Below are 14545 nucleotides of genomic sequence, written 5' to 3'. Positions count from 1 at the left end.
ACTGAGATCTAACAAGCTCAAGCTAGCCAGGGTCATCCAGGTTGGAAACAAGATCAAGTGAACTGGAACTGGAACCAAGGTGTTGGTTTTGACCTTTAAGGCCTTGCGCGGCCTGGGACCCTCGCACCTACGGGACCGTCTTGCCCCATATGTCCCAAATAGGCCTTTGCGCTCAGCAGAGGCAAATTTACTGGTGATCCCTGGCCCCTCAATGATGCGGCTGGCCTCCACCCGGGCTACAGGAGCTCTTTACAGCTCTCTGGGTCCCCTGCCTGGTGGGAACACTCTTCTTCTACCAGCTAACGCCGTGGCCCCTGGGCGGGATCTTAATGAATTTCGCAGGGCCTGCAAGACGGAGCTGTTCCACCGGGCCTTTAGGGAGCCCGGCCGCTGATGCCCCACTTTCTAAAATCTGTGGACCCTGCCGTTCCCCCTCCCTCTTCTTTCCTCCCCCCCTCTTTTCTTAGGGGACTACGAGTAGGACGCCATCGGTAATTTTGATAGATGCTGCATTTTAATGGTGGGGGTCGAGATTTTTAACTTTTCCTAGAGCCATATTTAATAACTATTTGTAATTTTGATTTTTTTTGTGCTCTATCTATTTATGTTTGTTCGCCACCCTCAAGGAAGGTTCCTCTCGGGGAGGGCGGTTTATAAATATAATAAATAATAATAATAATAATAACGTCAAAACCTTGAAAAAGATTTGGATAAGGATAATTTGGAAGTTGTTCATTTGTTCCAGCTAAACCATTACTACATGTCCCAAATGGAAATGGAAAGATCCTAGAGCACTCAGTGAAGCATAGCCTTTACTGAACAAAGCAAACCAGCAGCATTGTTTTCCAAATCCCTGACTTGTCCTCTCCAGCCCTCCTGTAGCAATGGAAAGCAACTAGAAAAAAACAGCACTTACAAACTCAGGCAAGATGGTGCTGTTGAGTTTTCCTGCAAGACGGCACCACTGATGTCTAGTCCCTTCTTCTATGTCCAGTTCATTCTCATGGGGTTTAGAGTCAAGGAACACCTGCAAGATAAACAAATGGGCTTGGTGACAAAAAAAATGATTTGGATGAGTTTTATCAGGAACACATGCATGGCATAAGGCTCACGTGAACACTCAGGAAAACTAAATAGAAATAAAAACAGTTGTGACTTAAAAGTCAGGCACAGAAACATATCATCAGTTGTATAGGCTATATTCCTTTTCCATTGTGCAAAGCAGAATTAAAACAGAAAAAAGGAAAAACGATGACAAGATGGAAGAGGGGGAAGGTCCAAATTAAGAGAATTTGAGAAGCAATGAGTTCTGGGAGAACCTAAATCTCATAAACAAACACTCTCTCCACTTAGGCAAAGCACCGTAATATGTCTACCTCATAAACTCTTCCTCCTTGAAGAATCAGTGAAAAACCCATAGGCATGTAAGATTCCATAGAGGCACTTGTATCAATTTTTACTGGGACTGGCATTTTTAGGTAGATTTGTCATGTTTCATTTTAGGATAGTTCTGGTGTATGTATATGTGTTAATACACAAGCATGCATGTGCCCTTGAGTGATACGAGTAAGAATGCAAAGATGAGAACCAGAAACTGAGAACATGGTTGATATTCTGGCCATTTATCTAAAGTCTCCAGAACTGTATTTTGAAGCCCAGAGAAACTCAGTCCTGGAACAGTCTTGCTTCTGTGGCTTCTGGATAAGTAAAGTTTTGGCTCTGTGTGACTTTGCCAAAGTACAAGAAAGACCTGAGCAGAGGGATTATAAAACTGTTGCCAACCTGCCAAACAATGCATTAGGAGGTCAGGACTTTCCACCCTTGGTTCATTTTATCCCAGGTCTGCATTCATATCCTCAGCAGGATTTCCCTAGGTGTAAAGCTGAATCATGTTCAACGTGCTGAATCCCAAAGGTAAGAAATTTCAGAGTATCAAAAGAATTAATAGTTTCAAAGATCATCTTTCTAATTCAATTTCTTGCCAGCCATAACACAGTACAGACTGTGGTTTTTTATTGTTTTTTCTCCCCTAATCCAGTTTGACTGGTTTCCTTGGCACAAAGAGATAAGGTCATGGTCATTGGAAGAATTTGGCAGGACAAGGTATATTGATGTGAAATAATTGCTAACGTTTGGTCCCATCATTTCTCACAAACTGCTATAAATGCCACTGTTCCTACAGTAAGATTTACAGCTTCTTTCTCATAAGAATATTTCCTTTATAATCATGCTGTTCTTGTCAATTATCTACAATCAATGCACCAGATCATCAGATCAAGAGGCCCACATCTTAGATATGAGTATTCCAATAAAGACTCCAAAAACATGGCCAGGTTTTTATCACAAAATCACATCACAACCTTTCTGAATTACGATGCATATCTGCAGCCATTTTCTAGCTGGCATTTTTCTACTTATGCTTCTTTAATAAGATTAATGACATGTAAAATAGCCCCTTGTGAGAATGGATTTGAACTTGACAAAATAATATTCTGAACCCCACTGTTCAATACATGATATAGAATAAAGCCAAAAGGAATCTTTGTTTTCAGTATTTTTCCTGCCAGTCCATCATTAAAAAGCATATGAGATTTGATAACAAATCAAACCAATGCTGAGTTCGCATGCGTAAAACTGCAACTACTGAAGTAAAGCGATATTGGGTATCCTAATCCAATGAGGGAAATATATGCATGGAAACAGTTCCAACGCACAGATTTCCTTGCTGGATTATGAAGGCGGATTTCAAATACAAGTAATCCAAGATGGCTCCTATTTGCTTTATGTGGCGTGGACAAAAATATAAAGTCACACCTACATTGCACTAGGAAACCACATCTTTAACCATTGTGCACACACTGCTGTGCATACCAATATCTGGGTCAAAGCACGTGTTGGCAGTTGGTGATAAACTGCAAAAAGCTTGTATAACAGTTTGAAGCAATACACATTTTGATCAACATGAAATTTGCCGTGGCTTCTTTTTCATAATTGCTTCACGTCTTTTGGCCAAGCGAGGTTTTAGCTCAAATATATGGCTACTACTAGCTTGCACCTTTCCCCCCACATCTCCCAGTAATATTTAGTTCAGAGGGCTTCAACCTATCCAGAAGCAAGACTCATGCATGAGAGGAAGGAGACATGACACCTTTTCCCATCTATTTTTATGTATTTATTTATCTGTGGTAGGGCTAGACTGGGAAATTCCTGGAGATTCCTGGAGAGCAACTTCAGTAGGGTTTAATGCAATATAGGGTTTAATGCAATGCACATTCCAAATCAGCTGTTTTCTCCAGGTGAACTGATCTCTATCACCTGGAGACCAGTTATAATACCTGAAGATTTCCAGCCACCACCTACAGAAGGGCAACCCTATAAAGTTCACCTGAGACTCAAGGAGGACTACACAGTGTAAATTAATGCAGTCAGCAGGATAGGACATCCTGTAAGCAATGTAATAGAATTAGAGTGCTGAAATCTAGAGAGCCAAGTTGAAACAAAGCGCAACAATTAACATCACATGTTATACTATGAAGAAATTGCATGGTAACATAAAGTAACAGACAGTACATATTATACACAGTAGTTTAGTCCACAGTCCCTTTTTCTTTATTAAAGAATCTTATTGAACCATTCCATTATAATATACAAAAATCCCCCCGAATAATTCCATTTTGGAAAAAATGCAGTAGGCCCTTCCAAAAGACAGGTCTTTATGTGTGTGTGAGTCAGAGCTTTGGTTCTTAGGAACCAGCAAGAAGGTCTCCATGACCCACATCACGTTCCCAACCTTGGAGAGCACTGATCTAGTTGAAGGAGACATGTACCCTCATGTCATCATGCCTACAAGGCTGGCTCAACACAGTCCACTGGGCCAAATGTCCTTGTTCCCCATGCCTCTTCCCACCAATTTGGACACAAAACTGACAATAAGTTTAAAACTGTTTGCCAAATTTCTCAAATTTCAGTGGCTAGTGAAACTCCAAAAACTAGCAGGACCTTGGAAGACAGTCTGCTGCTTAGACAGCAAGGCTGCATAAAATCTTACGTGCTCTTAACAAGCCTCACTAGACATAGAGTTTCAGGAAATAAATAGTTTGGCTTTTTCTGTGTGTGTCAGATGTCTCTAAGATATGTTCAGGGAGAAGCTCATACATCTGGCTGTCCCTGAACTAGATAAAACACCTGTTATGGGGGTTAAAACCTTTCCAGCCTCTCTATTCAGTGATAATCTTCATAACAATTCAGCTACACGTTTTTAGAGACTGCCCTTTTTCTTCTTGTTTTTAGTCAAGTCTCACCAGCCCACTGGTCATTTCTCTTCCTCATCTCTAAACTCACAGCAATTTGTCAAACTCTCCCCAGCTGAATGGTAAGGAGCTTAGAGTGGATTGATGCACAGTACTGCCAAACACTATCATCACACACATATCTAAGGTCACCCCCACATAATGTTTTGGGAAAGGGATTGAAAAAGGCCTCCAGAAAAGGAAGTGGGTAGATGTTCTGGAGGATGTTTTCCCCATGCAAACTAAAGATGACAGTATGAAGCTACTTTATAATGAGTCAGATAATTGGCCCATGTAACTCATTATTGTCTGCTTTGACAAACAATAGTTTTCTAGAGTCTCAGGCAGGAAAAAAGTGTTCTCCAGTGCTCCCTGAGTTCCTTAAATAGAAGCAAGGAAGTTTCCCAAAAGGGCAAGCAGTGGTTCACTGGGGCTGTTTCAGATTAGGATAATAGCACAGGCTTAATTCCCCCTCCCATCATACTGTGGCCCTAATCTGAATCAACCCCTCAAACACCTGAGAATTTTCAACAAGGAACCTCAGGCAGATCCCCCCCCCCAAAAAAAAAGGAATATTACCTCAGTGTTGCTCAGAAAAGATGCCACATTCTCTTTCAGATCAGCTATACCCGATGCCAGCCATTGAAACCTCTCTTCCAAATCATCAAAGTCCTTGTCCTCTGCCTGAAGCCCAAACAAAAGAAATGACCACATAGCTTTTCAGATAAAAGGCTTCCAGAAATTTCATATTTCTACTGATATATACATGCTTTACCTCCAAAGTATCAACTATATACAGTATTTACTAGGGGTTCCAGTTCCAGCGTCTGATGTGATAGCAGCTCAGCACGCAGTCTCCTCATGGTAGAGCTGTTTCATTTGTTTTTAACACTTTTTAACCTTTTAATCCTTTTATCAGCTACTTTTTATTGAGATGTTATTCTTTTCATCATTGAAACTGTGGTTTTAATTAGAGCAACAGCACTGTTTCAGTGTCCCCACATAAACAGGGGAAGGACTCTGAAGAAAACAAAGCAATTGAAGGTAAAATACTTTTGCTTATACTCAGAGGTGGGATTCAGCCGGTTTGGCCCAGTTCGGCTGAACCGGTTGCTAAAAGCCTTCTTGGGAGGAGGGCTTCGTACTATTTTTATAACAATCTATTTTATTATGCCAATATTATATAAATTCCAGTTCTGAACCTTTGAAGTGACATGTTGCCTAATTGGTAAACTTCTCATATTTTTAACATATGGCATCAGAGTAGAAGTAGAATAGTAACAGGAATTCATTGAGCTTAGGAGAAAATGCTCTACCCAGTGGCTCTGATTTGAAAGTCAGTGGGGTATAGTATCACACTGGGAGACTCAGGTTCAAATCTCCACTCAGCCACAAAACTCACCAGATGACCTTCAGCCAATCACTCACTCTCTGTCTAACCTACCACATGGTGTCTTTGTGAGGATAAAATAGAGAGGAAGAAAAAGAGAAACAAGTGTGTTACCATGAATTCCTTGGATGAAAGTTGAGATAAAAAGCTTGATATGTCTTTGTTTCCTGGAATTTATCATGGTTACTTCAACTGATCAAAATAATCACACAGACCTAATCAATTGCCCTGGTAGTGTTTATTTTTCTGCTTTCTGGGGGTCACTCCTTCAACTCAGACCTTTAGGACAAGTTCTCATAGTGGTCAACAACTAAATCAAAGTCTTAAAAATGTGAGAACACCCCTGCTGGATCTGACTAGAGGTCCATCTGGTCCAGCATCTTATCTTACACAATGGCCAACCAATTCCTCTGAAGAGCTAAAAACAGGGCATAGAGACTGAGGACTTCCATAATGTTGCCTCTTGACACTGTTATTAAGATGTTTGCTGCCTTAGATTGAAATTTCGATAAAGCGGGAATGGCACTGAGCTTCTTACCTCAGCAAGGGTGTGATAAGGACACTGGAAAATAACTTAATGCTAACAACACTGTCAAATTTAACAGTGTTCACATTACAGATGAAAGAAACATCCCCACCAGATCATAAGTGGGTGTTGAGTCCTCTGAGTCCTCACTGTCATTGTCTCCACAGAGTGTATATCATGATCACCAAATTGATCACAGTGTAGTTAGCATGCGACAGCATATCACTATTCCTAAAGCAGCGTTAAGTCACCCATGAGCTCATTCTGGCAGATAGAGCCCAAAAGCACCTAAGAGAAGCATTCTTCCACAACAACAGTTTCTGTTAGTGAACATCTTGTCCTCACACAGTCTTACCCACACAGAATATGTCTACATAGTAAGATGAACATAGAAAGCTTCCAAGTCAAACAATAGCTCAATAGAGTAGATAATATTGAACTATTGTTTGACTTGGAAGCTTCCTATGTTTGGTCACATATTTGGTCACCTAATGAGAAGACAATAGTCACTGGAAAAGACAGTCAGCAGGAAAAGAGGAAGACCCAACACGATACGGATTGATTCTGCAAAGGAAGCCTTGGCCCTCTGTTTGCAAGACCTGAGCAAGGCTGTTAACAATACGACATTTGGGAGGACATTGATTCATTGGGTCCTCTTGAATTGGATGTGACTTGACTGCACAACACACATTATCTACTCTGATAGGCAGTAACTCTCCAAACTCTCATGCAGAGAAAGGTCTTTCCCAGCGTTGGACTCCTGATATCCTCTAAGTGGAGATGGCAAAGATTGAAATTATGGCCTTCTGAATGTGATCTGCGTGCTTTTCCATTGAGCCACAACTGTTCTCCCAAAAGTGGGAAATTAGCAGGTGAGGATACTCACCTTAGGTATAATTCCAGCCTCATGCATAAAGAGGCGGCTCAGTCGTGTGGTCTTCTTGGCGATAGAATGTGTATTGAGTCGGGCCAAGCGATCCCGCAGTGTCAAATACCCAGCTTTGTTGTATTTGTCCGCTATTGTCAGTTACATTGAAGGCAGGAAACACAAGAAAGGAACACATTATGCCAGCCAGGGAAGAAATCTATCACTTTCTGAGTTTGGTGATACAGAACATTGTTTCAATATAAGGGAAGAACTTATTTTTGAGGAATGTCTATGATGGAAAAAAAACCTCTCCATGTTGATATACTAGCTATCTACAAAGAAAAATCAGCTCCAACATTTCCGTGATAGAAGGCTGGGTTAATCACTTCCCGGGGGTATCATATGTGACCCCAGTGATTTCTCATACCCTAACATGATATACTTCCTATCTTATCCATCTAATGGTTAGATCACAGTATGGTAAGCATCCAGTTAACAAGCAATCTCTATAATAGTACTTAATCCTTTCCTATCCCATTTGCCTTGAGTAATAAACATCTGGTGGGATCAGCTTCAAGGCTAACTTTACTATTTGCTAGTTCTAGCTATACAAGTGACCCAGTTTTCCCAAAAGCTACAAACCAAAATTCTGCCTTCAAAATATATTTTTGTAAGGAGAGACACGTTTGCAGTGGGGAGGGGACTGAAATCACCAATGTGAGGAAACACTCTTCATCATGGTTGAAACCCAGTTGTGAATTTATGGCTACTGATTCTTAGCCTAATTTTTCAACAATAAAACATGTTAAATGAAGCGTCCATATTGTGAAGATAGAATTACTTTGTTGTTTGATTTCTTTTCCACTTCTGCTTCCCTATCTGTCTTGACCAATACAATTTTATTTGTTTTTAAAATTGCATTGCATTCTGTCAGTTAAATGTGAGATGATTAACAAGTTTCCATCAATATGTAAAACATAAAAACCACCACAACAAATCCAAACAACACAAATTAAAATACCTTTCTAAAGTAGAAGTGTTCTGCAATAATGATGTTCCGCACATTCAACATATCCCCCTATCTAAATGTGCAAACGCCCTGAACTGGATGGCCCAGGCTAGAATGATCTCATCAGATCTTGGAAGCTAAGCAGGGTCAGCCCTGGTTAGTATTTGGATAGAAGGCCTGTGAGGGAGTCCAGGGGTTCCTACACAGAGGCAGGAAAAGGAAAACCACTTCAGTTCATCTCTTGTCTTGACAATCCAACAGGGTCACCATGAGTCAGCTGTGACTCGACAGCACTTTCCAGCACCAAATGCTCAATAAACATTATTAAACCGAAGAGGAGTAGAAATTGGGTGAGAATAGAAAGACTCCAAAATTTTAGTGTAGTGGTGTTTGACATGTACACAGAATACATCCTCTTAAGCTCTTTCTTAAAGATAAGTCCTAGCCATAAAAAGTGAATTAGTAGCAAATCATCTTTGCTGAATATGCCCTCTGCTTTTTTCAAGAATTACCAAACCATTCCCATGCTTTATTTTAGCTACATTATAAATATTTCACAGAGCCATCAGGATCAGACAGTAAGCATACCATGGCATGTACTGGTGTTAACAGAACAAACAGTTCCAAGTGCTTCAAACCACCCAACACTACAGGGCTATGGAGTTTTAGTTAAGAATATGACATCTGTTTCCCTCACCTACTTCCTTGCGCCTTTTGTACTCATTGATGTTGGCATTGACTTCTACCATAGCCTTGGTTGCAGCTGAAAGGGCTTCATAAGCACTGTCACTATCCAGAGTGTTTTCCAAAATCTTTTGCAGCAGTAGTGGGTATTTTGTAACTCGCTGTACTGGCATCACCAAGAAGAAGCTCAAGTCTGAAGCACCAGTGTGAGGCCTGCACAAGAAATGCATAAAGATGTAAAAACATTTAAAGGCTCAAGCAGAGGCGTAGCTAGGAAAAATGGAGGCTGGTGCAAAGTCTGCCCCCCCCCCCCCCCGTTCGTTTGTGTTTTTTGTATGTTTTAGTGTTTTTTTCAGTTTTTGGCCTGCAGGGGGCACACCCCCTGGCCCCTTTGTAGCTTTGCCTCTGGGCTCAAGAGCTGCCTGACCTTTTCAAAACTGGAGGACACATTGCCTAGATTTCTGAAGCAAAACTATATTTTGTTTTGATTTCTTCCCTTGAAGGTTGCAAGAAGACACATAGTTGACATGTGATGCTTTCCATCTTAGAGTGGTGTCATTTCCAGAGACTTGCTGGAAGTGGTGTTGTAATGTTGGTGTGATGCTGCTTTTTTTATAAACCCACCCTACCCAAGTGATATTGGGTAATGGAGGGGGAGGCCAATTAGTCTACATTCCTCAAGTTCTTAATCTGGAATAGCAGAAAACTCCATCAAACCTGAATTTTGAACCTGGGTTTAGGGAGTCTGTCTCTGTCACTTTCAAATCTATTTGTGACCCAAGATCATCTGAGATCTGCACCTGACCCAAAGTGGATCCAGGTTATTTATTTTATTTAAAAATATTTTAAAACATAATATATTACAAAATAAATGTGTGTTTCAGTAGGAAGCATAACTTATCAGAAAATAAAGCTGGGGGGTTTCAAAACTGGCCACTAGCTTTAGGATGATAATGGGAGTTACAGTGCCAAAAATGAAGGATATTAGAACATTCCGGTCCAGATTATTTCCCTGTGCTATTTGTAATGGAGGCAACAGTTTTGTCACTAAAAACCAGGAAGGTAGAGATGATGCTGACAGAATGGATAGAAAATACCCCCTCCTTTATATAAAAAAGGAGGTTTAGCAACTTCTTTGTGCTACATTTCAAAAATATCTCCTTTTCTCTGTCACTGTGTACTTCCTTAATCAACTGCTGTCTTGGCAACCACTAAAACTCTTTGAAGTGTCAGTCTTCCTACACATTCAGAGAAAGTGGTCTGTTTGAAAGCTTTGTAAAGGTAACAAAACAGAACTGCCTAAAGCATACATGTTTTCCTGCAGATGCAGTATAAAAGCCAAAAAGGTGTTGGGCACCTTTTCTGTCACAATAAGCAGTCCCAAATAAAACCTGAAACGATAAACAGCACAAACAGTCACAAATATGCCTCAGCTTCAAACAGATGACAGACACCCCCAGTACACTAAAAGTACCCTGAAGCTGAGAAGCATGAGAGATCAGTCAACAAGGAAACAGATTTCCTTCAGATGCTGCACAGGTTAAAAATATTCTCTCTCACACACAGAATACCTACGTGTACATTACATCTTGGGAGGGAACATCCTCTCCAGCAAAAAAAGGTGCATGCCATTAATGACAAAACACTTGTCCATCATCTCAAGCCAACAGATCTTCAGAACTGCACATGTTATTGTAACACAGATTGTTAGATCTCAAACCTTAAGCCAATAAACGGACTCCTTGTTGTTGATCAGCAGCATTTATTGATACGCTCAGAGCACCAAAGCTTGGCAAAGCCAGTTTCTGGTGAACCTAACCTTTTCCATTCCCTTTATCCCCGATGACTGTCCCCCCCTCTCAAGAAGTTTGAAAGAAAGAATTTGCGGAGCGAGGCACCCCTAGGTCAGTGACAGATAGTGATAGAGAGCCACCTGGCATCCTGCCCCCACAGAGCAACAGAAACAACACCATATCTCATGAGACCAGGATGTCAGGCAGAATACTAGTTATCTACACAGCATGTGAAACCATAAAGTAAAGATTGAGGAAAGAATGCCCCAAATGCTAGTGGTAACATAAAGCAGGCTGGTTACATATATCTTGCAGCAGCATTGATATATAGTTGCAAGCCATTACATTGTGTTAGGAATGCATCTCAATCACGTAGATCAGTGATTCCCAACCAGGGTTCCGTGGTACCCTGTGGTGCTGTGAGCATGTCCCAGGGGTACCATGGCAATGCTACCGTCCCCCCTCACTTTTGTGGTGTCTCCCACCGGGACCAGCAAGGATATGCTGGCCCAGGGGGCAGGGCCTGCTGCAAGGTCAGCAGCCACTTCTCACCCACCCCCACCCTTCGTGCTTCCCTTCACCCTGGGAGGGGAAGGTGGGGGGTGGCAAGCAGGGGAACTGGGAGGAGAAGGTGGGAGGAGGATGGCAGGGGTACCGTGAGATATGAAGAGTGAGGCCAAGGGTACCGTGATGTCGAAAAGGTTGGAAAACACTGACCTAGATAGAATCCCCCTGACACAGATATGCCTAACAAAGCAAAAGGAACAACTTAAAAAATTCAAAAGGAAAATCATTACAAGATGACCCAAAAGAAAGACAAATAAACATAAACTACGCACATAAAAGAACACCATTTACTAATAGAATAGATCATGATTCCTCCTTCCTAGAACTTCATCCCCAGCTGTTGCTTGATAGGGAAAATGGGGGAAAGTAAGCAGACAGCACTGCACAATGCTGTGGTGTCACTTCTGGCTCTGTACCCAGAAGGGACATTACTGCATATCAGCCAAGATCAGCACACCCTGAGGTGGGACAGCTTCCAGGGCTTCTGCTGGGGCTCACTGTCCCCCTGTTGCTGATGTGCCTGCCCTTACCACCTGCTTCTGTGCACTTCCCCTTGTCTTCTGCCTGGTACTCGACTATCCATTCTCCTTCCCATATCTATAGGGAAATAACCCAGCATCTATAGGGAAAGGTATGCAGGTGGTCAGAGTGGTTGCTATTTTGACAGTGACAAAAGTAGCATTGGCCATCTTTTGCTGCCCAATGCAAGGGGTTATGGGAGGGTTTGTGGGAAGAAGAACATTTCAGCAGGCAGGTGAGTGGGAAAAGAGGTGCCATGGGGAGCCTGGTCATGGGCAGAGGAGAGGGGCCCAGGACCCTCCAACTCTGGAATGACCCAGCTGCATGGCGCACAAGGGATTTCCCATATTTTTTGGGTTTCTACCACAGAGCTTTGGGGAAATTTAGAGCGCAGAGCAATGTAATGTAGCTGGAAGTAACATCATGTCATTTGACAGGTTTCCCCTCATCACAGTCTCCTAGCGGTTGCCAGTGCTGGGAAGGAAACCCTAAGTCAAAATGAAATGGGATTAAAAGAGTAAAAGAAAACGTATTTTACAAAAACGTTGCTATACTTATGCTTTTAAGAAACAGTTGAGCTTGATTTGCACATGGGTAACTTTGTGCAGGACTTCAGGAGTAGGAAACATAAGAAAACTATTTATTTTAGCTCCCAAAGGAAGGACACTGAATATACTATATGTCATGAGCCAGCATACTATATAAGGAAGTCTTTTGTCCAATCCAAAGAGGAGGCGAATCAGCTTGGGGAGGCAGAATGGACTTCTGCCAGTGGATCCCCCCCACCCCCCAGGCACTTACCCCAGCAGAGAGCACATGTACCGGCGGAAGGCTCTCATTTGGAAAACTTGGAGGAATGTCTCTCCAGTTAGACACCTACATCAGGTAGGATTGCCCACTTCATATTGGGAACTTCATGCAGATCAAAGCATGAAGCTGGGGAGAACAGGGAGCTCAACAGCAGTTTGATTCCATACAATGTGGAAGCTGCCATTTCCTCACAGTGTGAAGCTGCCACTTTCTCCATAGGAAATGACCTCTGTAGGCTGGAGAGACCTTTGGAAGCTCCACTTTGAGACTAGTAACTGTAATGGGTCCCTTGAGGCATTTTGTTATCTGGGGAGTGATAATAGCAGAGTGCAGATAACTCAGTTGCTCTTGTGGCATGCAAACTGAGAATGGGGGGCTTTTACCAGTTATCCTACTTTTCCTGGGAAGGAAAGGGAGAACAGCTAAAAGACTTGCAATTTTTTCAGCAGGAAAGGTTACTCATGGACACTTGGAATCATGGGAATGAAAGGGACCACATCTCATACTTCCAATTTACGCTGCTCATCCGTTTGCAGTAAACATCCATCAAACCCCACCTACCTTACAATGTGTCTGTTGTAGGGAGAGGAAGGGAAGGCGTTTGTAAACCACTTTGGAACGTCTTATGGTTGAGAAAAAACAGGGTATAAATTCAAACTCTTCCCTTCTACCTGTTATTAACTGATCCACACCATTTCCCACTAACTTGTGTTACACTCTCTGGTGTGAGAAGCCTGCCCTTGTTCATATGGAGAAGAGAACTGGCACCTCTCAGAGTCATGCTCAGTCACTCATATAATAGTCTCAATCAGCTGAAATGATGGAGTGACCCAAAGGACAGCCGCTGCCAGCCGCTGACTGGTACCCTTGCCTCATTTCACACAGAGTCATGTTTGTTTAGCTAACAAATTCAATCTGGGATTTATTCTTCTCTCACAGATGGAGGAAGGAAATAACTGAACCAGATACTTAGTGCCTGTATCAGAGGGCACTGTCCTTCTACGTATGATTGTATGGTCAGCATTTTTTTTTTACAGAATACCCTGAAATACCCAGCAGGATACCCTGGAAAGCATCTCCTGTATCCAGGCTGGCCCAGCTCTTCTCTGCCATTCCTGGGCATTTGGATTAACTGTTAGCAGCTACTCAACTAATAGCTCTACCAGCCACCAAGATCAGTAGGTGAGGAGTAAGTATACCTTGTAGGAGCAGGCAAGTGAAAAGATACTACACTACTCGTGCATCACAGGAATGTATGCGTTTGGTCATGCATGTGTATATACTCAGCTTGCCTCAGGCAGAGTGGATCACCTTACTTCAAAAACAGCAGCAATGTGACCAATAGTAAAAATACACACAACACAGTAAAAGCTTACATCAAATATCCATGAAACCTTAACTGCAGCTATCATACTCTGCCATAGCATAAAAGTCTCTTATACAGGGTCCAAGGCATTTGAGATTTTACAGCCAGAAATTTCATGTGCTTGACATGAAAAACTGTATATAAGAAATCCACCATGTAAAAGATGTTCTTGTGCAGTATAGTAGGCTTTCATTTAGTTTTTAGTATAGTAGGCTTTCATTTAGTTTTTAAATACTTTATATTCTGCTTCTATCAAACCAATACAACATTGTCTATGGATACTATGGTGCCCACAATGTGTTTCCTGGTGCCCATTTGCTTTCTCTCAAAAAATACTTGACTTTCCTCAACCTAGGTTTGCCAGGTCCAGGTTGGGAAATACCTGGAGATTTTGGGGGTAGGGTTTGGGAAAGGAATGACTTCAGTGTGGCACAATGTCATAGAATCCACCTTCCAAAGCAGCCATTTCCCCCAAATAAATTGATCTCTGTCGCCTGGAGATCAGTTGTAACAGTGAGAGATCTCTAGTCAACACTCGGAGGGTGGCAACACTACCTTCACCTAACTGAAGCAGTAGGTCTTTCAGAGAACCTAGGAGACATCTATTTGGGGGGCTGCAGAGAGAATTCATTCTGAAATAGCTGTGTGTCCATCCGTTCCCCCTCCGCTGGAAGCTGATTGGCTTGAAACATCCCAATATTTTGTAATTGTTCCCATGCACCCA

The 14545-nt window shown here is 42.0% G+C and overlaps 1 protein-coding gene across 5 annotated transcripts in view; it reads right to left on the bottom strand.

Annotated features, from left to right (window-relative positions):
- ARHGEF37 (Rho guanine nucleotide exchange factor 37) overlaps positions 1 to 14545 on the bottom strand; it is a 61467-nt gene that overhangs the window by 11174 nt on the left and 35748 nt on the right. For all 5 annotated transcript variants that reach the window (XM_048491377.1, XM_048491375.1, XM_048491376.1 and 2 more), the window contains 4 exons: positions 8780 to 8979; positions 7092 to 7222; positions 4869 to 4973; positions 917 to 1027 (listed from right to left, as the gene is read on the bottom strand). In XM_048491377.1, coding sequence (XP_048347334.1) covers positions 917 to 1027; positions 4869 to 4973; positions 7092 to 7222; positions 8780 to 8979 — 547 coding nt within the window. The remainder of the gene's footprint in view (positions 1 to 916; positions 1028 to 4868; positions 4974 to 7091; positions 7223 to 8779; positions 8980 to 14545) is intronic.

The sequence above is a fragment of the Sphaerodactylus townsendi genome, linkage group LG03, assembly GCF_021028975.2.
Source record: "Sphaerodactylus townsendi isolate TG3544 linkage group LG03, MPM_Stown_v2.3, whole genome shotgun sequence".
NCBI lineage: Eukaryota > Metazoa > Chordata > Lepidosauria > Squamata > Sphaerodactylidae > Sphaerodactylus > Sphaerodactylus townsendi.
This window is presented reverse-complemented; position numbering and strand designations above follow the sequence as displayed.